The 26,572-nt window shown below is 34.9% G+C and overlaps 2 protein-coding genes across 3 annotated transcripts; both read left to right on the top strand.

Moving 5' to 3' along the window:
* Positions 1-1,696: 1,696 nt before the first annotated feature.
* LOC135781870 (uncharacterized) lies at positions 1,697-11,022 on the top strand. The gene is made up of 5 exons (XM_065292435.1): positions 1,697-1,747; positions 2,195-2,283; positions 2,880-2,966; positions 9,070-9,251; positions 9,402-11,022. Exons 2-5 carry the CDS (start codon positions 2,205-2,207, stop codon positions 10,272-10,274), a joined length of 1,221 nt encoding a protein of 406 aa, XP_065148507.1. The 5' UTR covers positions 1,697-1,747; positions 2,195-2,204; the 3' UTR covers positions 10,275-11,022.
* An 8,825-nt stretch (positions 11,023-19,847) lies between these two features.
* LOC135781606 (troponin I, fast skeletal muscle) lies at positions 19,848-24,568 on the top strand. Of its 2 annotated transcripts, none has more exons than XM_065292194.2 (7): positions 19,848-19,939; positions 21,737-21,767; positions 23,269-23,305; positions 23,384-23,512; positions 23,795-23,884; positions 23,974-24,150; positions 24,296-24,568. In XM_065292194.2, exons 2-7 carry the CDS (start codon positions 21,760-21,762, stop codon positions 24,389-24,391), a joined length of 537 nt encoding a protein of 178 aa, XP_065148266.1. In that variant the 5' UTR covers positions 19,848-19,939; positions 21,737-21,759; the 3' UTR covers positions 24,392-24,568. The 2 variants fall into 2 exon arrangements, with proteins under 2 accessions (XP_065148266.1, XP_065148267.1); XM_065292195.1 differs by lacking the exon at positions 19,848-19,939 and adding an exon at positions 21,615-21,635.
* Positions 24,569-26,572: the final 2,004 nt, after the last annotated feature.

Here is a 26,572-nt window from a genome sequence, read left to right as displayed (position 1 = left end):
CAGGTGCTTGGGCACCCGCCGCCCCCCCTCTGCACGTGCCTGCTACCCGCATTCACGAGCATACAAAAAGTGCTAGACATGCTAAACATCGTCTCATAGAAATTCCTCTTTTAGAAATGTCAGCCAGAAAACAGCCCAATCTGAAAAACTGATGCTTATGACATCACAGGCATCTCCCTGCCCCTCCACTTTAAAATAATTGGCTAAATTTTTTGAGTGGCAGCAAAGTCAGCCAATCAGTAATGAGATTGCAAGTTAAGCCAGTAGGGTGAGCCAAATAGGTGCAAAACCACTTGTTTAAAATCCCCCAGCCTAATAAAGCTATCTGAGAGAGGTTTTTAGGAAGCTTCTAAGGCATTACAGACCCAAACAAAACAAAATTTGTCTACATGTCACATCACAGAACAAGGATAAATACCCCGTTCAATCATTCTATGTCACCTTTAAATAGGCATTTACAAACTCATGTTTCAGTAATGAGAACTAAAAAGATGTCTAGGTACTATGACAAACAAAATTTCAACTTTTATCTGGAGAGAAAAAATAAGAACTGCTTACCTGGTAGCTATCTTGAGTGTCACAGTCAATTATGTCCCTTCCAACATTTTGTGTCTGAAAATGTTTGTTCCTTGAGGGCTTAAACAATGATTGAAAATTGTTGTGGGGATGAGAAAATTGGTCTTAGACACATTTATATTCCTTATTATTGTCTCTACATTTACCAATGATCACCAAATACCACATGTTTCTTTACTGTAAATGTTTATAGTATAACATGCACTGAAGCTTTTTATTTTTTAAACATTTTTTAATTATAAATATTTCCATGTCAAAGAACCAAAATCCAGTCATGGACACGTTGCGGTAATGAAAATGTTCGCCTTAAATGCGGAAAAAACAACAAATTTGGTTTGTATGATGTCATTTGAAATCATGTGCAAAATAGTACATGAAGAGATGTTTGTAACTGTATTCTTCTTATTTTGATACACTTACTTTGCATTTACTTTTTTATCAAATTGTTTCATGACACCTCATAAGTCTAATTTAGCAAGAATCACCCAAATAATACTATAGTTTACTACAGTACACTACCATATACTAGATTATTTTACTACACTATACCATATTATAATATACAGTTTACTAAAGTACTACTGTTTAATTTAATATAACAAAGGATTTTTAACCTTATGATGGCAGGGTCCCCTAAATATAATGAAATTTATGCGAGGGACCCCTATGCTAAAACATTTTTTATTAAAAAAACAAAAACATTTCAGTTCTGTTAGACAGAATGAAATTATCTGTAGCCTAATGATATTATAAAGACATCATTTTGTCCCAAATTTCTAGCTATATAGTAGGGCTACTTGCTTATGGGCAAAAATTATTATTAAGGTTATTTTGGTGAAAATCATAATCACGATTATTTAACAAGATTACTCAGTGACGTTAAAAACATGCATTTATTTAACCTTTTTCTTAAGTAAGTGTTGCAATGGGAAGCACCAAGCTGTTTATATTTTAATCGCACAATAATTGTTTTACCTTAAGTATCTGTTTTTTGTAATTGTTTAGATCAAAAATCGAAAAAGATTTATTGCACACCTCACATTTTTTGGCTGCAATCAGTGGTTTGCACGCGTTCACTACATTTCCCACAATGCATTGCTCGTCGCTTCCGTGACGACATTCGTCCACGTGAGCTTCATTCAGCTGAGCGCTGCAAAGATGAATGGCTGGGGTTTGTTTCAAACATTCTTATATTTTATGTCTTTTCTAGCTACAGATGGCACAGTTTTCTTGCATATGTATTGTATGGTCGATACTCTTTGGCGATGTTAAAAGCACGCATGCGCGAGTGGAGTAAATCTATGCAGAAAAGCCACCGGTGGAGGATGAGCACTTATGATGAGACATAGACGCTCATTTAACGCAGTGATGTTTTTGCATTCGCATCGTTTGTGCGTTTATATAAGCGTGTGTGTGTGTGTGTAATGAATAACATTTAATCGTGATATAACACCATGCGTTTGTATAACGGTGTCTCTTTACAGAAGTGAAGTGTGGGAATGCACCAGTGCGGAGGTGTCTGTCTGTCTGTCCCCTCTCACTGCTGTCTTAACAAAATATGATGTATGACTGTTATCAGATATACATATGGTCAGTCATGATATTCAATTGTTTACAGGGGGTGGAAGATGGAAACCTTGGAAAAATGGGGCAAAGACTTCAAGGCATCTCATCAGCCGGATAGGAAAGATTATTCCAAACAAAATGGTGAGACTGGGTTCGAATCTGCTTTTATGTCTTCCCATACATATGTTTTTATCTTTTGATTCTGTGTGAAGTTAAAAACAAGCTCAATTTTAATTTTATCCCCAAAAAATGATAAAGAATAATTTATTAACTGATTGTTAGGCCTGGAAGTGATGGATATTAATGAGAAAAATACTCTAAAACCATTTGGTTAAGTGGGAATACATGATGTCAGAAATGTAATTTTTGGGTGAGCTATCCTTTAAAGGTTGAAAATGTAATTTCTTTCATCATTTAGTCACTCTAATGTTGTTACAAACCTGTAAAAATGTCTTTGTTCTGATAAACAAGAAGGAAGATATTTTAAGGAATGTTTCAACCATTCGTGAACCCCATTCACTTCCCTAGTAGGAAAAAAGAGTACTATGGAAGTGAATGGGGCTCACAAATGTTTTTTTTTACAAACATTGCTCAAAAAATCATCGGGTTCATTCGAAAAAAATAATTTACACAGGTTTATAACAACATGAGAGTGGGTAAATGATGACAGAAATAAAAATTTTGGGTTAATTATTCTATAAGTTGTCTTCAAACTTGTGTTTATTCACTTAATTCAGGCATGATTGCCAAAAATCTGCTCAACTCCCTCAAGATTCGCAATCGTTTGCAGCTGCAACCCATTTCTCGTTCAGCATGTGCTACTGGTAAGTACTACACTCCCATGTGCATTGGATTATTCAATCGTATAATGTGTTCTGTGCTTGCATTCATGTACCGTATATCTCTTCTTATATAATTACTTCTCGCAATACATTTATACAAAATATTATTGCAGTAAAATAAAGATAAAGAAGTAGTTATACCAAATTATCTGGTAATTTATATTACTTCATGATGTCCCAAATGTATATGACTGACTTTTATCAGTTGAACACAAATATTTAAAATTAAAATAATGGCATGTTATCTTTAATTGGCTTCTGAAGCATAGCGATACTTTTGTAAATGACAATGATTCATATTTTGAGCTTATTTAGCGATCAATAAATCTCTCATTCATGGTAAAATGCAGATCATGGTAACATATAGTGCATTGAACGTCATATTTCGAAAAGGAAGCTTAAAGGGATAGTTCACCTAAAAATGAAAATAATGTCATTAATGACTCAACCACATGTTGTTCAAAACTCGTAAGACAGTTTAAGATGTTTTAGATTTAGTCCAAGAGCTTGTTGACCCTTCATTGAAAATTTACGTACGGTATACTGTCCATGTCTAGAAAAGTTATAAAAACATCATCAAAGTAGTCCATGTGACATCAGTGGGTCAGTTAGAATTAGATTTTGGTCCAAAAATTCCAACTTTATTCAGCATTGTCTTCTCTTCTGCGTCTGTTGCGAAGCGCATGCACAAGACTAAAGTCACATGACTGCAGTGACGCGGATGACGTGTTATCTGGTGCACCCCAGCTGTTTTTTTTGTGCGCCCAGGCTTCGTTTACAGTCTGAGGGAGACGCGCACTGTAAGTTTGGAAAAAAACTTAACATGTCATCTGCGTCACTGCAGTCACGTGACTTTAGTCTCGCGCATGCGCTTCACAACAGACGCGGAAGAGAAGACAATGCTGAATAAAGTTGTAATTTTTGTTATTTTTGGCCCAAAATGTATTTTCGATGCTTCAACACATTCTAACCGAGCCACTGATGTCACATGGACTACTTTAATGATGTTTTTATTACCTTTCTGGACATGGACAGGATACCGAACGTAGATTTTCAATGAATGGTTAACAAGCTCTCAGACTAAATATAAAACATCTTAAACTGTGTTTGAAGATGAACGGAGGTCTTATGAGTTTGGAACGACATGAGGGTGAGTCATTAATGACATTATTTAAATTTTTGGGTGAACTAACCCTTTAAGTCCAAATATGAAGGTACATCAATAACATCCAATCTCATTAGCTCTTGAGCAACTTTCCTATGAAAAATCTTACTAATATCTGATATGTTAATATTTGGTGGCTTAAATACAAGTTTTTTTCCACGTTATTTTCCATAGTTGGGTAAGCGCAGCTTTCAGACCTGTCATGTCTAAAACATTGAAATTTCACATGCATAATGTTGTTTCTTCCTAAACATAAATGCGCACAAAAAAAAATTCTCTATTTGTTGGGTAATTTTGCTTCTGGTTTGTGCATTTAATTCCCAGAATTCCTACAAAATGTGTTGTCACCCAAAAACTTTTCACATGCTTAACACGGGTATATTTTCTATAACAAAAGCATAGACTGATATTTTTCGGATCTCTGGAAAATTTTAACAGATGGTTCAATGTAAAGAGTGTTTGCACGTGACATCACCTTCGGCGAAAGTGACTGCAGTTACGCCCACTGAGTGGCAAAAAGTCTGAGCGACAGCATTAGCATAGCGTGAAAAAAGCGTCTAAAATGGGGAAAGTAGTTGTGTGGTCGACTGTGCTAACAAATTCCACAAAACAAAAAACACTCCAAGGAGAAGTAAATCAGAGTTCCCAAGGGTCAAAGTTCAAGGCCCTTTGAAGTTTCTTGAGAATAAACATGCATAGATACAGGTCATTGAAAGTGCTTGAATCTATTTTATGCAAGAAGTTTTCTGGGAAAAATCCATATTATTCCCTGTGTAGTGTAAGACAATATCATAAAATGTGCTATATTGTTCGCTTTAAATGCTTATATCTTCTGTATGCGAATGTTGATTCATACCAAAATGCTTTTTGCATAGTTGAAAATGTCTCTGGTTACGTATGTAGCTGTTGTTCCCTGAGTCTCCCTTGCCATACTTCATGCGTCCATGTAACGCAGTATTTGGCAATATTTCAGATAGCGATATACTTCCTGGCTCTCGCGTCACCCTGTCTGTGTCGTTAAGCCTCACCATTGGTTGAATTTGATATACACATTCAGACGCACTTACCCCTGGAGGTGTCCCAAAAGTGTCACCACAGTGACGCGGCGTGAGTTCCCTCGAAAGGGAACTGTAACAATGTATCTTAAAAGGTAACAGAATGTAACCTTGCTCTCACTTGAAATGTGTCCCATTATTTAACATTTGAGCGTATTGGACCTGGAAAGTCCTTGAAAGTTCCTTGAAGTTAACTAAGGTGTGGGAATCCTGCATATGTCAGATATGTCAAATTTTTGGATAAAAATTATACTCTTATTCTGTGTAATTGTAAAGTTGTGTCAGTGAGACTTTATGAATAAAACATCCATTATGATGAGCCTTGTGTTCTACAAAGCTGGGATGGTTTAATAGTGTTAGGTAAGACAAACATATATGGCAGGAAAAGCAATGTCTGGCCATATGCCAATGTCCACAGACTACAGGTTGTTTGGCAAGTTGTTAGGGTCACTGTTAAGGCCAACTACATTCAGTTTAAGCTGGTAATAGTCAGTTTTACTGGCGTTTTCGCAACAGCCCCTATGAAAACCAGCCATTTGGAAAACTGATGTTGTTGAATACCCTCTATTGGTACTAAATATATTCTTCTTTCACATCCATAATGCTGAAATTGCTCTCTTGTGTGTCATACGTGTGTTTTGTCATGAGATGCAGGAACATAAAGATAAATGCCATTTAATGAACAATATTTCACAAGTATCAATGTCTTTGAGCTCTTAGTAAAGAATTTTTCCGCGTTTTTTATGCTAAACGTTTCCTGTGATCTTTGTTATATTGTAAAAGACAGTACATCACCAGCTGATGTGCAAACACTTCAGCTGGGGGAAAATCCAGGCAGACGTTATCATGACAGCTGTTTGGTTTTGTCGTGTTAACAAACCTACATCTAGTCAATCAGTGTACCAGCAGAATGACTGTCTGAAGTGAGATATGTGGGAGTATTAATGCTCGAGTCGTGCTGCTGTGGATCAAACAAACTCTCAGCTCTGTTTATGAGGGTCCTTACTGAATCACATCCTCACTGACAGACAGACAGGTGCCTTACAAAAACTGAAGGACAACTTCTCACCAGCATGTACAAAAGTCCATATTTTTTGGTACATAAATGAGTTTATTTATAGATTGGGTTCATTACTTGTAAGAATGTCTCTAAAAGAGATTAAGTTATCAAGATTTAAAAAATAATGAATCTCATACATAATTTTTTATAAGTTTCTCTATGGTCTCTATAGCTTATTTTTACTGTTGCAAGACCCATTGCTCATTGTATTTAGTCAAATTTGTCTCTTAAAAACACTTTGGGTCTATAGGCATACATGCTATAGATTGGAATAATATAATGTCACCCTGGGCCACAAAACCAGTCATAAGGGTCAATTTCTCTAAACTGAGATTTATATATTATCTGCACTGCAAAAAAATGATTTTCAAGAAAAAAAATTCTTAGTTTTTTGTCTTGTTTTCAGTAAAAATATCTAAACATTCTTAAATGAAGATGCTTTTTCTTGATGAGCAAAACGACCCAAGAAAATAAGTCTAGTTTTTAGACCAAAAATATCATGTGTAAGTGATTTTGTGCATAAAACAAGCAAAAAAATCTGACAATGGGGTAAGCAAAAAATCTTGAACATTTTTCTTAAACACTAAATTCAAGAAAAATTTGCTTACCCCATTGGCAGATTTTTTTTGCTTGTTTTTTTTTCACAAAATCACTTAAGTTTGATATTTTTGGTCTAAAAACTAGACTTATTTTCTTGGGTTGTTTTGCTCACCAAGGAAAAGGAATTTTTAGATATTTTTACTGAAAACAAGACAAAAATACGAAGACATTTTTTTTCTTGAAAATTATTTTTTGCAGTGTGAAAGCTACATAAAAAAGCTTTTTCTTGAAGTAAGTGTTTAAGAAAAAAGTTAACTTATTTCAAGATTTTTTTCTCACCCCTTTGGCAGATATTTTTCTGGTTTTAAGCACAAATTCACTTAAATAGTATAATTTAAATTGTCATTTTGCTCATCAAGTAAAATTTAAGATATTTGTACTGAAAACAAGACAAAAATACTAAGAAAGTCATTTTTTACAGTGTACAGAAAATGTCTTTTTTGAAAAAAAAAAGTATTTTTGTCTTGTTTTCAGTAAAAATATCTAAAAATTCTTAAATGAAGATGATTTTTCTTAATGAGGAAACAACCCAAGAAAATAAGTTTAGTTTTTAGACCAAAAATATAAAATCTAAGTGATTTTGTGCAAAAAAATCAAGCAAAAAAAAAAAAAAACTGCCATTAGGGTAAGCAAATTTTTCTTGAATTTTTCTTGAATTTAGTTTTAAGAAAAATTTTCAAGATTTTTTGCTTACTCCACTGGCAGATTTTTTTTGTTGCTTGTTTTATGCACAAAATCACTTATATTTGATATTTTTGGTCTTAAAACTAGACTTATTTTCTTGGGATGTTTTGCTCATCAAGAAAAATTAAGATGCTTTAAGAATTTTTAGATATTGCTATTGAAAACAAGACAAAATACTAAGTAAGAAAGCCATTTTTTGCAGTATAGGACAATATTTGGCCAAGAGTTATTTTAAAATCTGGAATCTTATGGTGCAAAACATCTAAATATTTCTAAAATCGTCTTTAACCTTGTCCAAATGAAGTCCTTAGCAACGCATATTAATAGAGTTAATTTTTATATATATATATATATATATATATATATATATATATATATATATATATATATATATATATATATATATATATATATATATATATATATATATATATATATATATATATATATATATATATATATATATATATATATATATATATATATATATAAAAAATAATTTTTCACCGTAAGATTCAAATAATTATTGGCCAAATATTGTTATATATATATATATATATATATATATATATATATATATATATATATATATATATATATATATAAAATAATTTTTCACCGTAAGATTCAAATAATTATTGGCCAAATATTGTTATATATATATATATATATATATATATATAAAATAATTTTTCACCGTAAGATTCAAATAATTATTGGCCAAATATATATATATATATATATATATATATATATATATAACAATATTTGGCCAATAATTATTTGAATCTTACGGTGAAAAATTATTTTATATATATATATATATATATAAAATGGTAGGAAATTTACAAAATATCTTCATAGAACATGATCTTTAATATCCTAATGATTTTTGGCTATTGCTACAAATATACCCATGCTACTTATGACTGTTTTTGTGGTCCAGGGTCACATATATTTAGCATAGTTGTTAAAAGGAAAAAGAAATTTTAAGTTATAAAATAAATGATTAAATAACGTTTAACAAAATGTATTTCAAACTTGAACCCAATGTAAATCCATGTATGTAACCTCATACGAAATCAGCAGTTTGTTGCTGATCTCTGCTTTGATCTCCTTCATCCCAAGTGTGCATAGTTGAAAGTAAATGAAAGCTTGTATTTGGATTATTTAGATATTTTGTAAAGATGGGCTGAATTTATGAAAAAAGCAACAAAGTTTGTTTGGCTTTCTTCAAAAGGGTTGTTCAACCAAAAATTCTGCATTTTCATTTTAAATGGTTTACATTTTTTTCTTCTGTGGTTTTGTGTCAATGCTGTTTGGTTACCAGTGTCTTCAAAATATCTTCTTTTGTGTTCTGCATAAGAAAGAAAGTCATACAGGTTTAAAAGAAAAATGACACAAGTGAGGGTAAATTATAAAATAATTTCATGTCAGCTGATGGCTATTTGCACCCACGAAGCATGTGGAATAATCTGGTGCAAAATATGTGACTTGTCCTCTTTTGGATTTGTACATAAGGCTCCTGTCCGGATCTGATGAGTAGGAACGAGCAGCCAGATCCTCGGCCGCTGGCCGTGGCCCTGACACCCCAGCTGCCCCCCAGAACCCATCGGCCCCTGTGTCTCTCCGTGTCCTCTGATAGCAATGGACGCTTCAAAGCTCTGGAGACCCAGGAGTGGAAGAACAACCTTAAAGCTCAGGTGGGGAGACGTACAGTACAGAACCATTATTTTAGTGATTTATTGCTGCCTGGTCACTGTCATATGTAGTTATTTAAAATAATACTGTGGTGTGTCAAAGACGTGGAATTGTGGGTAATATATAGACAAGAAATTTTTTTTTTCTGACAGATGGAACAGGCACATAGTGCCGGGGCCGCCAGCAGCACAGGTTCCCTGGAGAGAGCGTCGCTGTTTTGTGCTTCGGGCTCCACGACCACCTCCGGCTCCGGCCTCTCCAGTCCAGTGGAGCATCTCACCAAGAGCAAGTCCTCGAGTCGCTTCTCTCTCTTCTCCCCTCCATGGAACAGCAGCTCCGAGTCCGACTCCAACCCTCCGTCCCGCTCCGGATCCAAGAAAATGCGCAACTACAGCCGCAGGGCGGTTCCAGGCGGTGCCAAAACAGGCCCCGAGGCCCCGGAGCCCAAGCAGAGCATCTCTGAGCACTTCCAGTACTCTGAGCCGGTCATTTCCAAGGTCACGGACTACATTTACGTCGGCAACCTGAACGCCGCTTACAGCGGACGCACGTTGTGCCGTAACAACATCGACAGCATCATCGACATGAGCAGTCTTCCTGGGGAGACTTGTCTGAGACTTATTCCCTGTACTTGTTCGAGAGGTGTCAAGCACAGCTGGTCTCGGCTTAAAGTGGACCTTAGCGATCTCCCGGACGCTTTCCAGGAAGGGCTGGCCCTCAAACATCGCTGCTTTGAGGACATCAACGAATGCATCGACGCGTCCACGGAAAAGAGGAAGCGCGTGTTGGTGCATTGTCGTGATGGGTTCTCTCTCGCCCCCACCTGCATTATTCAGTACCTCATGGTGAAACAAAACATGAAGCTCATTGCCGCATATGAGCTGCTCAGAGCCAAACACCCTGTCAACATTCGCGAGTCCCATCAGAACGTTCTGGTGAGTCTCGAAAGAGCCCTCAGACCGGGTGGCAACACGGACCCAGAGTGCTTTAAACAGGCCATCTCTCGCAAAATTGCCTGGACCTGATGTGCAGGCACGTTTTGTACTTTGTGTATTTATTTTTGTATTATCTTCTTTTAACAGTGAAGGCAGCTTTTGTTTGTGTTTTAAAGGAATAGTATGCGAAAAATGAAAGTTATATCATTATTTTCACTTACGTTAAGGCCATTTCACTTGTTTTTCGATTAATCAATTTGGAAAAAGGAGAAATTTTGGAAAATTAAGGTTTTTTTGTACGGTTTTCAAAGGATAAAAAGTTGGACTTTTGAACTTTATAAAGTATGCAAAAGCATCATAAAAGTAATACTTGCTCCTTTTGCTACTTTGCTGCTTCGCTACATAAATGCGCCAAACTAAGCTAAACTGCAAAAAATTACTTACTTTCTTCGTTTTTTTGTCTTTTTTTCATTAAAAATATCTAAACATTCTTAAATTAAGAGGCTTTTTCTTGATGAGCAAAATTACCTAAGAAAATAAGTCTAGTTTTAGACCAAAAATATCAAATTTAAGTGACATTTTTCTTAAACACTAAATTCAAGAAAAATTAGCTTACCCCATTGGCAGATATTTTTTGCTTGTTTTATGCACAAAATCACTTAAATTTGATATTTTTGGCTAAAAATTAGACTTGTTTACTTGGGTTATTTGTCTCATCAATAAAAAAGCATCTTAATTTACAAATTTTTAGATATTTTTACTGAAAACAAGGCAAAAATACTACAAATTCTTTTCTTGAATTTTTTTTGCATTGTAGCGCAGATATCAAGGTTTTAAATTAATAGTACACACTGCAAAAAAATATATTAGTATTTTTGTCTTGTTTTCAGTAAAAATATCTAAAAATTCTTAAATTTAGATGTTTTTTCTTGATGAGCAAAACGACCCAAGAAAATATGTCTAGTTTTTAGACCAAAAATATCAAATTTAAGTGATTTTGTGCATAAAACAAGCAAAAAGCTAATTTTTCTTGAATTAAGTGTTTAAGAAAAATGTAAAATATTTTTTGCTTGTTTTATGCACAAAATCACTTAAATTTGATATTTTTTGTCTAAAAACTAGATTTATTTTTCTGTCATTTTGCTTATCAAGAAAATGCATCTTAATTTTTAGATATTTTTAGTTAAAACAAGATAAAAATACTAATTTTTTTTTCTTGAAAATCATTTTTTGCAGTGTACTTACCAATATCTTAAAATTCTTAAATCAAGATAAGAAAGTAATTCTAGTTTTTAGACAAAAAATATCACATCTAAGTAAATTTGTTCTTTAAACAAGCAAAAAGGCCAATTTTTCTGTTTAAGTGTTTAAGAAAAAGTAAACTTATTTCAAGATTTTTTTATTTAAGAGTTTTTAGATATTTGTACTGAAAATAAGACAAAAAACTAAAGTAAGAGAGTCTATTTTCAAGAAAAACATTTCTTAGTATTTTGTCTTGTTTTTAGTAAAACTTTCTAAAATTCTTAAATTAAGATGCTTTTTCTTGATGAGCAAAACGACCCAAGAAAGCAAGTCTAGTTTTTAGACCAAAAAATCAAATTTAAGTGATTTTGTGCATAAAACAAGCAAAAAAAATCTGCCAATTTTTCTTGAATTCATTGTTTAAGAAAAATGTTCAAGATTTTTTTGCTTACCCCATTGGCAGATTTTTAAATTTTAATATTTTTGGTCTAAAAACTAGACTTATTTTCTTGGGTCGTTTTGCTCATCAAGAAAAAGCATCTTAATTTAAGAATTTTTAGATATTTTTACTGAAAACAAGACAAAAATACTAAGATTTTTTTCTTCTTGAAAATCATTTTTTTTTGCAGTGTGCTTATAGCTAACACTTGGTCATAAAAAGTTTTATGATACTTGTCATTGTGTTTTAATATACGTAATTGCAAATAACAAAAAAAGACCAGTACATGTGTCAAAAGTCATACAAGCTAGTAATAATGACTTGGTTTTCATTTTTTGGGAACTGTTTCTTTAAAACGGATCTTGATTTTAAAGTTCGCAAGTACTAACTGTGACAATAAGTTGAAAACAAAGCTGGAAATTCAAGTAATTTGCTTCTAGTTAAACAAATAAATCAAATAAACGTACAGAAGCTTTGTGCAGCTGCTAAACAATGGGATGTGTCTGGAAATATAATTTTTTTTATTTATAATGTAGTGCAGGGTTATGGTGAGGAAGAATTTGGCGAGAGCTCTCAGGAGACCAAATGATGTCACATTTGACTGCGAAACACCACTACTGATGTTGAAACATCAAGATGGTAACCGAAACTAAACTCAAATAAACAAAAATATTTCATAACAGCAGGTACAGATGGCAAAGCACAACTTTGATTAGAAACTGGTAATATTAGTCATATATTGGTGATAAAATATTTTTCTGTGTTTAACCAGGGTTCAAAAGATACAAAATAAGAGTAGTCCTCTATGAGGAGTCATTTCATTTATCGAGTGTCTTTTCCAATATAATATTCAAATATGGATTTCAAATGTGAATTTTGTGATTGTGTAAGCATCGAAACACCCCACTTTTTTTGGAGTGTTTGGATTATGAGTTGTGGAGTTGCAGGCTTAATATTGCACTAACCACAAGGAAATGCACAAGTAAAGAGTTTGTTTCCTCACATGTGGCTTAGTTTGATTAAATGTTGCGCAGTGAACCTAGATGAAAAATATTTTTGATGACGATAATGTTTATGCTTGGCTATATTGATTGTTGTTCATGGTTTCTATTGTAATTTCATTTAACCATTTTGGAAAAAAACGCAACAACCCAGATAGCACACGCACGTCACGCACATGTGCGCATTTTCATATGAAAAACAAAATTTGGTGTGTTAGCTAGTCTTACATATGCCATTGCAACATTATCTGTTGAGTGTTGTACCCTATAAAAAACTAAAGTTAGTGGCGTTTTGCGATGCAACTGCTACGCAACTATAAAGTATTTTTGTTGCTTTATTTTAAATTGCGCATTATATTAATATTCACAGGACAATGTTAATGATGAATTTGCTATTATAAAGCTACACAAATAAAAAAAATCACGTTTTACAAATAATACCGATCATTTTCATTGGCATTTATGTGATGTGCGTGTGCTCACTGGGATTTGGCTCTTTTGACGCGGCTTCTGTGATCATTATATTTTCGTATTTCGTACGCGGTTTGGTGACGAAAGATCCTCCTGAGTTTTGGTGCCTTTTGTTTGAAATTGTCCAGTGTGATTATTGTGACATTCACACACGCACACTGTATGCACACATCAGGTATTAACGAAATGTTGTCTTTATGCTTTGACATGTTCAGGAAATGCTCCATGTCGGTGTAATGTTGTGCTCACAGTGGCTGTATTTTAAGCAGTGTGATGGTGATGTCAGTCGATGTGACCTCTCTTCTACAGGCCTGCTATTAGCTTAAAACATTAGCGAAGCTATATTTCGATTCAAATGAAACATTTACCGTTGCTTTATTATATCCATTAGCCTATTTGCATATATTTTTGGATGGTTGGTCTCTCCCCATAAAGGTCTAACAACATGAACTCTCAGGTTAACTTTATTGGCCTAGATAGAAAACATTCTCGAATCGTTAGAAACCAGAATAATGTGAGGCGATGTATTTTCGCGTATCACGTTTTTGAAGTACAATGAATTTGTATGTGTTGATATTAAAGAGAAGTTGATGCACTGTTAACTTTGATGTCTTGTTGAATTTATTTTATATTCGAAAACAAGTGATAATGTTAAAATATCCTTTAAAGGTGCAGTGTGTAACTTGTAGAAGGATCTCTTGACAGAAATGCAATATAATGTACATAACTATATTATCAGTGGTGTATAAAGACCTTACTAAATTAACTGTATTGTTTTTATTACCTTATCTCCATACACCGCGGGTCCGCTTACATGGAGGTCGCCACTATGTTTCTACAGTAGCCCTAAATGGACAAAAACTGCCCTACAAAGTGCATTTCATCCCTATGTTGTTTCAGACGACAACATGTTTGTCCTGTGGCGGCTACCATATGAGTTTTGAAATTGAGGGGTGAGCTTTTGGTTGCAATTCGCAATCTCGCCACTAGATGCCACTGAAATTTACACATGGAAATCTGACCTTTTCTAAGTGCTATAATTGGCTCCAACCTAGAAAATGTGAAAAAGTTTTGGTAAACCATTCTCTGCAAGCATGTGAAAATATCGGTCATTCAAATTTGGCTCCCCCTGTGATGTCAGAAGGGGATAATACCGGCCCTTAATCTGCACTATCCAACCACAGCACTGTCATTTAGTGCAGAGATCAACTCATTTGCATTTAAAAGGACACACGCAAAAACTGCACAATTTTGTGCACATCTACAAAGTGGCAATTTTAACATGCTATAATAAACTAACTATGGGGTATTTTGAGCTAAAACTTATACGTACTCTGCGGACACCAAAGATTTATTTGACAACCCTTTAAAATTACAAACGATTGTCTTATTTTCCCCATGGTGACGTATATTCGAGTTTAACGGCTTCTGAAATGAGGATAAAAGGTAGGGCGGTACTTGAATTCGTCCATCGAGAATTTATTGGATCGTTGGAAGTTGAGCTAAGTTGCTATTTGCAATCGCTGTGATCTTTTCTTGGGATCCACCATAACTCGTGACCGGAAGTAAAGAGAGATCGTTTCGAGTAAGGGGAGGAGATTTGCGATTCAAGATTATGAGGGCACATATGTTTTAAAAAAATTATGAAGCTCACTGATAAGTCATTTGTAAAAAATACCGCAGTTATTCAAAAAAGGTTTAATTTCATTGCGACTTTAAAGCAGCTATTTCTAGAAAGCTCAAAATGGCTTCGCAAGCGCTCCATTTGTCTTCCTTTGTTTGGAAAAACCAACACAATCTTATGGTAAATTTTAATTATTTTGCCAGGTGCCTAATTTGTATGATTTTGTACAATCTTATTCAATGTTTCAAAATAATTTGCTTTCGCAATATGTCTTTGAGTTTGAGGGCGGGCTTCATTATTGCTATTTATTACACGGCTCTCTGGAATGCTTGATTCTGATTGGTCAGTTGAGACATTTGCAGGTTCGTTCTTTTCAAATAATAACCGCTCCGAAGTAATAACACATAGCCGGTACTACTTGTACGAGTAAAATCGCTCCGCGCCAATAATGATTACTAGCTGTTTGGTGCCATCTTGTGACAAACACTGGACAACCACAAATAAGAATGGAACATTTTGACATTAATTTTAACATGTATGGAAAAAACAAAACATTTAAACAGTGGATAGAAGAACGAACAACGACAAGACACAGAGAGCTTACTGAGACTGAACTTGACAAAATAGAGCATGACAGCTATGAAGCCAACACACAAAAAAATACAGAATGGGCATTAAAACTTCTCAAAGACGAGAGGAAGAGGAACTTAATAGGGTATTACGATCATTTTATGCATCTGTGCAAAGTTTCGCGGAAGGATAAAAATGTTAATTTAAAACAAATATGACAATAAAATGTTTCAAATTCATATTCATGTCCAGTTTTTTTTCTTATGTGGCAAGTAGCCGTGTAACAAGCGGGATAATGTAGAGGCAGCCTGTAGTTATCGCGAAATAAGCCCCTTCAGTGTGATACAAGACTCTCCGCTTCGTGTCGGGTCATGATCACACTGTCGGGGCTTATTTCCCGATAACTACCAGCTGCCTCTACATTATCCCTTACATATACACACTGCAAAAAATGACTTTGTAACTTAGTATTTTTGGTTTTGTTTTCAGTAAAAACATCTAAAAATTCTTAAATTAAGATGTATTTTCTTAATGAGCAAAACGACCCTAGAAAATAAGTCTAGTTTTTAGACCATAAATATCAAATTTAAGTGATTTTGTGCATAAGACAAGCAAAAAAATCTGCCAGTGGAGTAAGCAAAAAAATCTTGAACATTTTTCTTAAACACTAAATTAAAAAAAATGTGCTTACCCTATTGGCAGATTTTTTGTTTGTTTTAAGCACAAAATCACTTAAATTTGATATTTTTGGTCTAAAAATCGACTTATTTTCTAGGGTCGTTTTGCTCATCAAGAAAAAGCATCTTAATTTAAGAATTTTTTGATATTTTTACTGAAAACAAGACAAAAATACTAAGACATTTTTTTTTCTTGAAAATCGTTTTTTGCAGTGCAAAGTCTGCCACTATAAGATTTGTTGTTTTTACAATTGTATAGTGATCATATATAATTATATCTCAGTCTCTTTATTAGAATACAACCAAAAATACAGGAAATGTGTATGTAGTAAACAGTATAAAAGTATAAGCTGAAGTGTTTAGGGTAAACTCCCCTTCCACTTGCGCAATAGCAGGCAACTGCAGGATCTCAAATGAAATTAAATCCTAATTTCTATTCCTAATCGAATGACTTTAGTCTCCTTATTAAAGCTCAAGATGTGTTTAATGCCAAGAGAGTTCGCACTAAATACTGACTGAAATTTTTTGTTTTTTAAGTTTGTGTACACATTTCTTGTATTTTCTGTTTAAAAGAGTGAAAAATGAATATGGATGGACATTAAAACTGCGCTAAAACAACAAAGCTGGTGGTGTTGGCCTAAGACTTTTGCACAGTACTGTAGCTACTATTTTGTTTAGGTGAGCTATCGATTTAATGGGTTCAGGTGATCTATCGTTTACGGGTTTTGAACTGACTCAATTTCATCCCCACAGGACCGTTTCCATTATTTCCACCTGTTGCTTTAATCCTCCAGTTGCTCTATTCTTGTTCTTTGCATGCCAAGTTTTCAGGCTCTCCCCGGTTCTTCCTGCTCTCTGCTTGACATCTCAAACCAATTACACCTCTACATTTAAGTGCCTGGGGTGTCCCAGATAGCCATCATCACCAACACCAGATGTTTAGAAACCAAAATAGAATATTTAGAAAGCTACCGATGTCTCCCTACACGATACTACTGAATGAGAAAGTGTTTCCCCTCTCATTGCTCTATTTTAGGACAGAGTGGCCGAGTAAGAAATTACTAGATGCCTCATTTCTTGCTTCGATGCAGTTTTTAGAAATATATGCTGTGTACTTTATAAAATACATGCTTGTATTCAGCCTATCTGTCTCAAATGGCATTCAAAAAATGGTAGGTTAAAATGTCCTTAAAGTATGCAGATGGTCTACTAGTTTGTCTACTAAATTCAAAGATGCACACTTCAAAGGCTAAAAATACTTGCAACTTGTAAGAGGGAGGAATTGGGTGAAGCTTTCTGAATGAATAAATGAAACTATAAAAAATAAAGAATGAATAAAAGCTAAAATGCAAAAAGATTGTATTTTGATGAGTATTGGTCACATGTGTGTCTATGAAACAACGGTCACTTCTGTAATGTCTTGGTGTAAACTTTTGCTACAAACTCAAATGTATATATTTATATTAAATTTATATTATTATAAATAAAAAATATATATGCTTGCAATGCTTCTCAATGAATTACGGTGAAATGTCGCTACATCCAAACGCCAGAGGGCGCTCTCGTGCAGAAACTCAATATGCGCTGCAGACGAAGAACCACACACACTCAGCTATGACCGGAGCTGTGTCCCAATTCAAGGGCTGCAAGCTTATAAGCATTAGACCTTAAAAGGTGAGCACTCGGTCTTTCAAGGTGGAAGCCTCAGAAGTTTGCGAAGAGAACTGAAATGAGACGGTCTAACCTTCGGGTGGACCCATAATTGGCGTCACCTGCTGCACGCGCCCACCGCGCCTGTCAGCAGGACAGGGGGCTTGTGAGCAAACCAATTGGTCAGGTCATCGATATGTCCCAGTTTTTATCAGACAAGGGTGGCAACCCTACGTAGTACATGAAATAGCTGTGAATAATATCGGCTGTGCGATTCAGAATAGTTATCGGCCACGTATTAATATATATCGGCATTTATCGGTGCACCCCTATTATTATATAATATTTTTTTAACAATAAAGTACATACTTTCAGTGCATAGTGTAAGTAGGTGAATTGGGACGCAACAAGTAACAATCGGCGCTTTGCAAGGTAAAATGTTTGTCACATAACTTTAAAACGCTACATGTTTATTATTAATTTATGAGCACACTGAAAAGTCATTACCGTTTTTTGAGAATTGTGTAAATAACTTCCCAAAATAACTTGGGAAGCCAGAGTTGTCACATCAATGTGAAGGAAAATGTATAAAAACATTTTTAAATACAGGTTTATAAAGCCAGAGTTGTCACATCACATTGATGTGACAACATTGAGTTGTCACATCAATGTGAAGGAAAATGTATAAAAACATTTTTAAATACAGGTTTATAAAAAAAATTTAACCAAACCTTTTATACTTATGCGTGCCATTTTATTAATAAAATATTTATAAAAGAAAAATGCTGGGTTATTTTCAACCCAGTGTTGGGTCAAAAAGGGACAAACCCAACCCGTTGGTTGTAATTTAACCTAGGCTGGTTTGTTTAAACCCATTGTTGGGTCAAATATAAACATATTATAAATGCTGGATTGAAAATAAGTGTTGTACTTATGTCCCTCATTAACCCTTTACCTGCCACAACCCTTTTTAAATGGGGGGTGATTTACATCTTTAAATTAATATAACTCTGGCATATTTTGGTTTAGTTTTAAACAAGACACTTTAAGGTTTTTTGTGGAAGTGTCTGGAGGTGAAAATATTAAATAAGAAAAATTTGTTATAGCAGTTTAAATGTATTGTAATAAATAAAAATAATGCAATCTAATATTATTTTATACATAATTAAAAAAGTAATAATAATAATACACTGTATTTTTTTATAATATAGTGTATCATTTTTGCATCCACTTTTTTAAGTCAGTTTTACTTAAAAATTTAAGCAGTTGCATAAATTGCTTAAAATTACATGTAATACTTAAAAAAAAAATGGATACAAAAATGATGCACCATATTTTTGAGTACATCCAGCCTTTATTTTTTCAGTATTTGCTGTAAGGTTTGCTACATACTCTTGTCACAAATGAATAAATTACAGTCACTGCATTATTATTACTGCTTATCAACTTGCTAGTTGATAAGTAACGTGTTGATCTAAGTTATGGGAACTTGATCTGTTTAATTTCAAAAAAGTTTCTTTGTGACTTTAAAGCAGCGATTTCTAAAAAGCTCAAAATGGCTTCGCAAGCGCTCCATTTGTCTTCCTTTGTTTGGACAAACCAACACAATCTTATGGTAAATCTTAATTATTTTGAAATATGAAAATACGTTCTTAGACCTCTCAAACAATATATAGTTTGTTATGATAGATTTACATTTACAAGAAAAATATCGAAGTAAACTCGGATGTCCCGCTCACGCATGTAAACGTTTATATCTGAAAATGAATTTTTTTATGAAGCAGAAATCAGTTGTTATGTTTCTTCAAGACTTCTGTGTTTTCTTTGTGGGTGGATGTTTGTTAGGAAACCCCTCAGACAATTTTAAAGAGGTTATTTATATGATGTGGGAGGGATGAAGGATTTGATATTGTGTTTCAGGTGTGAGAGCCCATTGGTTCTCCAAATGGATCTATTGCCATAAACAGAGAGATCGGTTTTCCTTGGTCATAGGGGAATGCAATATATATACTTCGGATGCCAGAAAAGTGCACAGATCTCATTCTTTCTCCATTCATCTTGCTGTCTGCTTCAGCTCTTAGGTGAGACCCCTGTCTTCTGCATATCCATGCTCTTCATATTTTTATCCTTTCGGATTAGCACTTGGATATTTGACCAGCTGCACTGTGGTTTGTAAATACATGAAATGGTTGATCTTGATAGCTGAATGCCGTATGGAGTTTTAGCATACTTTCGCTTTTTGTGAATGATGTTTTGCAGCTTAATGTTTTCATGCATTTAAGCATAATTTGTGTATCATAATGTGTATCAAATTTCAAAGCTTTTGTAAAAAAAAAATTATATATACTTTGCAAACTCAAATTTTATTTCACATCCTCACTGGGAAAATACAAAACTGCTATTGGAAAAATCACTATTCCGGAGTTTATTTTGGGATACCCACTTGGTAGCTTATAAGTAACGTGTTGAGCTAAGTTATGGGAACTTGATCTGTTTGGGCTTTTACATCCGTAGTGTGATATGACAATGTTTACTTTAGTGTCAAGTCAAAATTCAACACAAATATTAGGCTTAGGCTGGCATGACTAGAATGACGCAGAGATCTCTGCTTTGGACATAGTGCTGCTATGGTTTCAATTTGGGATTTCTGCCAAAAGCATTGTTCAGATTAAACACTCATCACAAGTGGAATTATTTTCATAGTCTAAACTTTAAAGGGATAGTTCACCTAAAAATTATCATATTGTCTCTCATGTTTTTACAAACCAATTTTCTTTGTTCTAATAAACACAAGAAGATATTTTGAGGAATGTTTGCACCCAAACCGTTCGTTTTATCCTACTATGGAAATGAATAGGGTCTCTGATCGGTTTGATTACAAACATTCCTTAAAATATCTTCCTTCATGTTTATCAGATCAAAGAAATGTATACAGGTTTGTAACAACATGAGAGACAGAGAGAAATGATGACATTATTTTCATTTTGGGCTGAACAAAATAATTGGAAACACATCATGAAGTTGTCATTTTAACTTGAGCGATGACTTTTCTATGCTCAGGATATCTGAGAGGGCACGACTGGAGACGGGTGAAGTTTTGATTGTCATCCAGAAACAGGCTTAGCACAGATCAGATTCACAGCAGATGATTCACTTTAGACCAGAACACAGCAATAATGCCTATTTTGTGAAGTTAATGAATTAATGAATTTGGAACGATGTAAACAGATGAACCAAAAATTAATCAGTTTAAATTTTGACATACTTTAAATAAGTGCTTTTTATATTAGTTAATACTAATAAGTAATTATATATTTTGAAATACTTTATTCTGATTGGTCAATCAGAACATTCAGTGTCAAATAAATCAGAATATTAAAACTTTATAACTGAACACAGTTTCTTACATCCGTTAGCTGTGCTTGTGTTCTGTCTGTTAATAAATCATTTTAACTCAATAAGTGTTACATGTGTTTATTTATTTGGCACGTAGCTGTGTAATACGTGTGATAACATACAAAGGAGCTGATTATGATTATAAAATAAACACCTTTAGGATTTATTATAGAAATGTATACACTGAGAAGAAATGTTCTCTAGCTGTCACTGGGCGGGGCTTGTAGTTCATTTTATTCCCTTGGAGGTCCATATTGGCATCTGTATTTAAATGGTATCTATTATGAACTTTTATAAAGGGCCTGCTCTGATGTTTGGGGCCATTTTTGACCATATTTTTCTGACAGTGTACCAATAAAGGAATATTAGATATAAACGCCTGTAAGTGACCAATAATCAATCACCAAATGACTTTATAGAATATATACTGCATTTCATTTGGTATTTCGTTCACTGTGAATTGTGTGCATTTTTTTCAAAAGGGTCTCAATAAAATTCTGCCAAGATGTCGGAGTGAGTAAACCTTTCTTTCTTTTTTCCTTCCTTCCTTTTTCTTTCTTTCCTCTCTCCCTCTCTTCTTTCTGTCCTTCATTCCTTCTTTCTTTTTTCTTTCCTTCCTTCCTTCGTTCCTTGTTCTTTCCTTCTTTCTTTCCTTTCTTCCTTACTTCTTTCTTTCTTTCTTTCTTTCTTTCTTTCTTTCTTTCTTTCTTTCTTTCTTTCTTTCTTTCTTTCTTTCTTTCTTTCTTTCTTTCTTTCTTTCTTTCTTTCCTTCCTCCCTCCCTCCCTCCCTTCTTTCTTTCTTTCTGTCCGTCCTTCTTTCTTTCTTTCCTTCATTACTGCCTTCTTTTTTTTTCTTTCTTTCCTTCCTCCCTTTTTTCTTTCTTTCCTTCATTCCTTCTTTCTTTCTTTCCTTCCTTTTTTCTTTCTTCTCTCTTTCCTTCTTTCTTTTCTTCATTCCTTCCTTCCTTCTTTATTTCTTTCCTTCCTCCCTCCCTCCTTTCTTTCTTTTCTTTCTTCCTTCCTTCTTTCTTTCTTTCCTTCCTCCCTCCCCCTCCTCTTCTTTCTTTCCTTCCTTCCTTCCTTTTTCTTTCATTCTTTCCTCCCTCCCTCCCTCCCTCCTTTCTTTCTTTCTTTCCTCCCTCCCTCCCTCCCTCCTTTCTTTCATTCTTTTTTTCTTCTTTCTTTCTTTCCTTCCTCCTTCTTTCTTTCCTCCCTCCCTCCTTTCTTTCTTTCCTTCCTTGTTCCTTTCTTTCATTCTTTCTTTCTTTCCTTCCTTCCTTCTTTCCTTCCTTCCTTGTTCCTATCTTTTCTTCTTTCTTTCTTTCTTTCTTTTTTCCTTCCTTCCTTCCTCCCTCCCTCCACCCCTCTCTTCTTTCTTTCTTTCTTTCTTTCTTTCTTTCTTTCTTTCCTTCCTTCCTTGTTCCTTTCTTTCATTCATTCTTTCTTTCTTTCCTCCCTCCTTCCCTTCTTTCTTTAATTCTTTCCTTCCTTCCTTCCTTCCTCCTTCCCTTATTTTTTTCCTTTCTTCCTCCCTCCCTCCACCCCTCTCTTCTTTGATTCTTTCTTTCCTTCCTTTCATTCTTTCTTTCCTTCCTCCTTCCCTTCTTTCTTTCCTTCCTTCCTTCCTTGTTCCTATCTTTTCTTCTTTCCTTCCTTCCTTCCTCCCTCCCTCCACCCCTCTCTTCTTTCTTTCTTTCTTTCTTTCCTGCCTTCCTTGTTCCTTTCTTTCATTCATTCTTTCTTTCCTCCCTCCTTTCTTTCATTCTTTCCTTCCTTCCTTCCTTCCTCCTTCCCTTATTTTTTTCCTTTCTTCCTCCCTCCCTCCACCCCTCTCTTCTTTGATTCTTTCTTTCCTTCCTTTCATTCTTTCTTTCCTTCCTTCCTTCCTTCCTCCTTCCCTTCTTTCTTTCTTTCCTTCCTTCCTTCCTTCCTCCCTTCTTTCTTTTGTTAGTTACATACATTCTTTAACTCAATGAATTTTAATGATCATTCTCAACTTTTCTAAACACCTCAGAAAGAAGATGTCATCGAGTCGGAAGCATCATCTAAAGGTATAATATTTAAAACTATATTGTATTTGAATAATAACACTAAGTACAATAATAAAGCCCAGCTTCTCTGCCTTCTAGAGCTTGATGCTCTCTATCGCTAAAGATATATTAGAACAGGAAGTAAAAGATAGAGAAGAAGAGAGAAAGAGATACATGGTGGAGACCTGCCCACCTCTGTCTTTACCTGGATCTATGCAGGCATTACAGGTAAGATAACAAACTGAGATGCACAACACAAAATCAACCGAGAATAGCATAAATGTTTTAAGTTTAATAAACCACTTTCTTGCACTGACTAAGGAGTTGCTATAAATTACAAAAATTAAGTTGAATTTGCTTAAGTTATTTAACTTTATTTTTATAATTTATAGCAACTTCTCACTTATTTAAAAATTTCAAGTTGATTAAACGTAAAAATGTAAGTGCAACACGGAATTTTTACAGTGAGCAACATATCATTTATAGCATGTTTGCCATCATTGTTGATAGGAACTATGCAAGGAACTTCACCACAAGATCGATGTCATAGATGAGGAACGATACGATCTGGAAACAAAAGTGAACAAATGTGCGAAAGAGGTATGATGCCGTCTGCATTTATCACGCTCCAGATCGTGTGATCATTCTGCTTCTGTACCAATGACATGGTCTTCCTTTACCTGCTATAGATCGAGGACTTGAACATCAAGGTGATCGACCTGAAGGGCAAGTTCAAGAAACCCGTACTGAGGAAAGTGCGAATGTCCGCTGACCAGATGCTCCAGGCTCTGCTCGGCTCTAAGCACAAAGTCTCTCTGGATCTGAGAGCCAACCTGAAACAAGTCAAGAAGGAGGTCAAAGAGGAGGTGAGCATCACATCTTTAACACAATGTCTGTGCAAATCTTTGTCCTGCAAGTTGTTTTTGTACCCAGGATTTCAGAAGCTTTTTGATAACCTAAATAAATGCGATCTTAAACCTTTTGTTTAAACATTTTGTTTATTCTTTACAGGATAAGGAACTGCGTGATGTTGGTGACTGGCGTAAGAACATCGAGGATAAGTCTGGCATGGACGGCAGGAAGAAGATGTTTGAATCCGAGGCTTAAATCTTTTTATTTCTTAAGTAATTTTTTCTGCTTAGTGTAGTTACAAAACGTAGATGTGTCTGTTCCTGAAAAAAGTCTAAGAATAAATGTGATGAAAGGTAAATCTGATCTGTCAGTATGAGCAATCTCTACCAATGTACCGCTGTCTTACACAAATAAACATTAATAAACATTTAAGCCGAGAAAGTCTTTTATTAATCTTGACACATGAAGAAAATACAATATAAACCAACACCAGCATTTCTGTCCATATTTCTAGAACAAGTGAGTATTTATTTTCAGTTTGCATTAGCCATTTGGTTATATTATATGAATAAAACATTAGATAACATAAAATAAAATGTGTTTATTCAAAACAGGTAACACTGAGTCCTCCATCTCATGAGACAGTCCTCAGGTAACCACTTCCCACTTGTTCTGATAACATATTAGCTAGTTTAAAAGCTTAATAATTGATAAACCAACATAATGTTTTAGATTTTTGTACGATTCACTTTGTATAATTTGATATAAATTGGTAAAAGTCCTGTAAGATCAGGCCGGATAAACATATATAAATCCGACTTTTTGGTAAACACACATTCTTAGGCTTTGTGCCCAATGGAGCATTTCAACTGAAAGCGTAGCGCTTTTATAAACGGCAGCAGCTGGCGGTGTTTGTTGGGCCTTAGTGCTGGCGCTCTGCGTTTTTGTCTGTGCGCCAAAAGATGAACATTTTTAACTTTGGGACAAACGCTCAGCTCATCCATGTCACTTTTCACTCAGCCATCCAATCACAGTGGAGGAGGGATGGGACAAATCACAACAACCAACCAGTGCATTGCAAAACTACAGAAAGTATTTGTATCATAGCAACCAAAGCGTTCAGCTGAAGAAACGCTGGCAAGTGCCCACAAACGTTTTGCGACTGGCGTTTTTAGCCAAGTTTATACGCTTCGGTGGACACAGGACCCCTGTTTTGTCAGTCGTTGTACAATGCACGGATTTGTTGGTAGGTGTGGTATCTGTCCTGCCACCCCTCTACTGTGATTGGATGGCTTAGTAACAGTATTTTCCGACTGCAGAGGTGGTCTTAACATAGAGGCATAGGTAGGGGCTGCTTGGGGCCCCCTACCAGCGGTTGTATTAGGGGGGCCCCAACCACCATAATAAATAAATAAATAAATAAAACCCTTGTCATCATGAACACTTCAAAAGCATTGTAAATTGTATTAATATTATTAAGACATACGTTGAAACTTTGAAGTAGTCGTTAAAATGTCCAGTTCATGTTAATCTGTCACTACACACATACACCACCTTCTTTCACAATGAAATGGACTAGTCCATAACGGTGCGCGCAGCGACAGACAAACACAGAGTGACAGGAGGACTGGGAAAGTACACAAACAGAGATGAATCAAGACAAATATAAACCCAAAAATTAGGCAACCGCCTAGTTCTGCTAGTAATAGCCATAGCCCTACACTGTAAAAAGGATTTTGAGGTGAAGTAAATAACGTTACTACAGAAAAAACTAATTTAAATCTTATGTATGTTGGGGATGTTTTTGTAAAAAAGTGATTGTGAAAGTGATTGTGGACTGGATTTTGTTTTTACCTTTTATCACAGTCTTGGGCATGTGAAAGATTAGTAACAATATTGGCTTTGATGCATGTTAGTTTTTGTGCAGCATCAGTTAAAAAAAATTCTCCCTCATTTACTGTTGTAATGTGCAACACTTTGTGTGTTCTCTGCTTTCCATCTTTATTTTGGAGTAAACTATTTTTTTCGTTCTCTTTTAAAGATCGGATAGGGGGGCCCCATACATACCTTCGCCTGGGGCCCCCAATTTTCTAAATCCGCCACTGCCTGCCTGAGCGCTTTGGTTGATACAGAAACTTCCTGTAGTTGTGTGATTCACTGGTTGGTTGGTGTGATTTGTCCCGTACCTCCTCCACTGTGATTGGATGGCTAAGTGAAAAGTGACATTGAGCATTTCTCCCCAAGTTAAAATGTTCATCTTTTGGTGCACAATCAAAAATGCAGAGCGCTGGCACTGAGCATCAACAAACACCATCAGCTGCTGCCATTTATAAAAGCGCAACCCTTTCAATCGAAACGCTTCGGTGGACACAGGGCCTAAGAAGGTGGGTACACCAAAGTGTCATTTTTATATGCTTATCCAACCTGATCTAACAG

The sequence above is a fragment of the Paramisgurnus dabryanus genome, chromosome 23, assembly GCF_030506205.2.
Source record: "Paramisgurnus dabryanus chromosome 23, PD_genome_1.1, whole genome shotgun sequence".
NCBI classification, from domain to species: Eukaryota; Metazoa; Chordata; class Actinopteri; order Cypriniformes; family Cobitidae; genus Paramisgurnus; species Paramisgurnus dabryanus.
The sequence above is the reverse complement of the archived record's forward strand: the minus strand, read 5'-3'. Positions and strand labels throughout refer to the sequence as shown.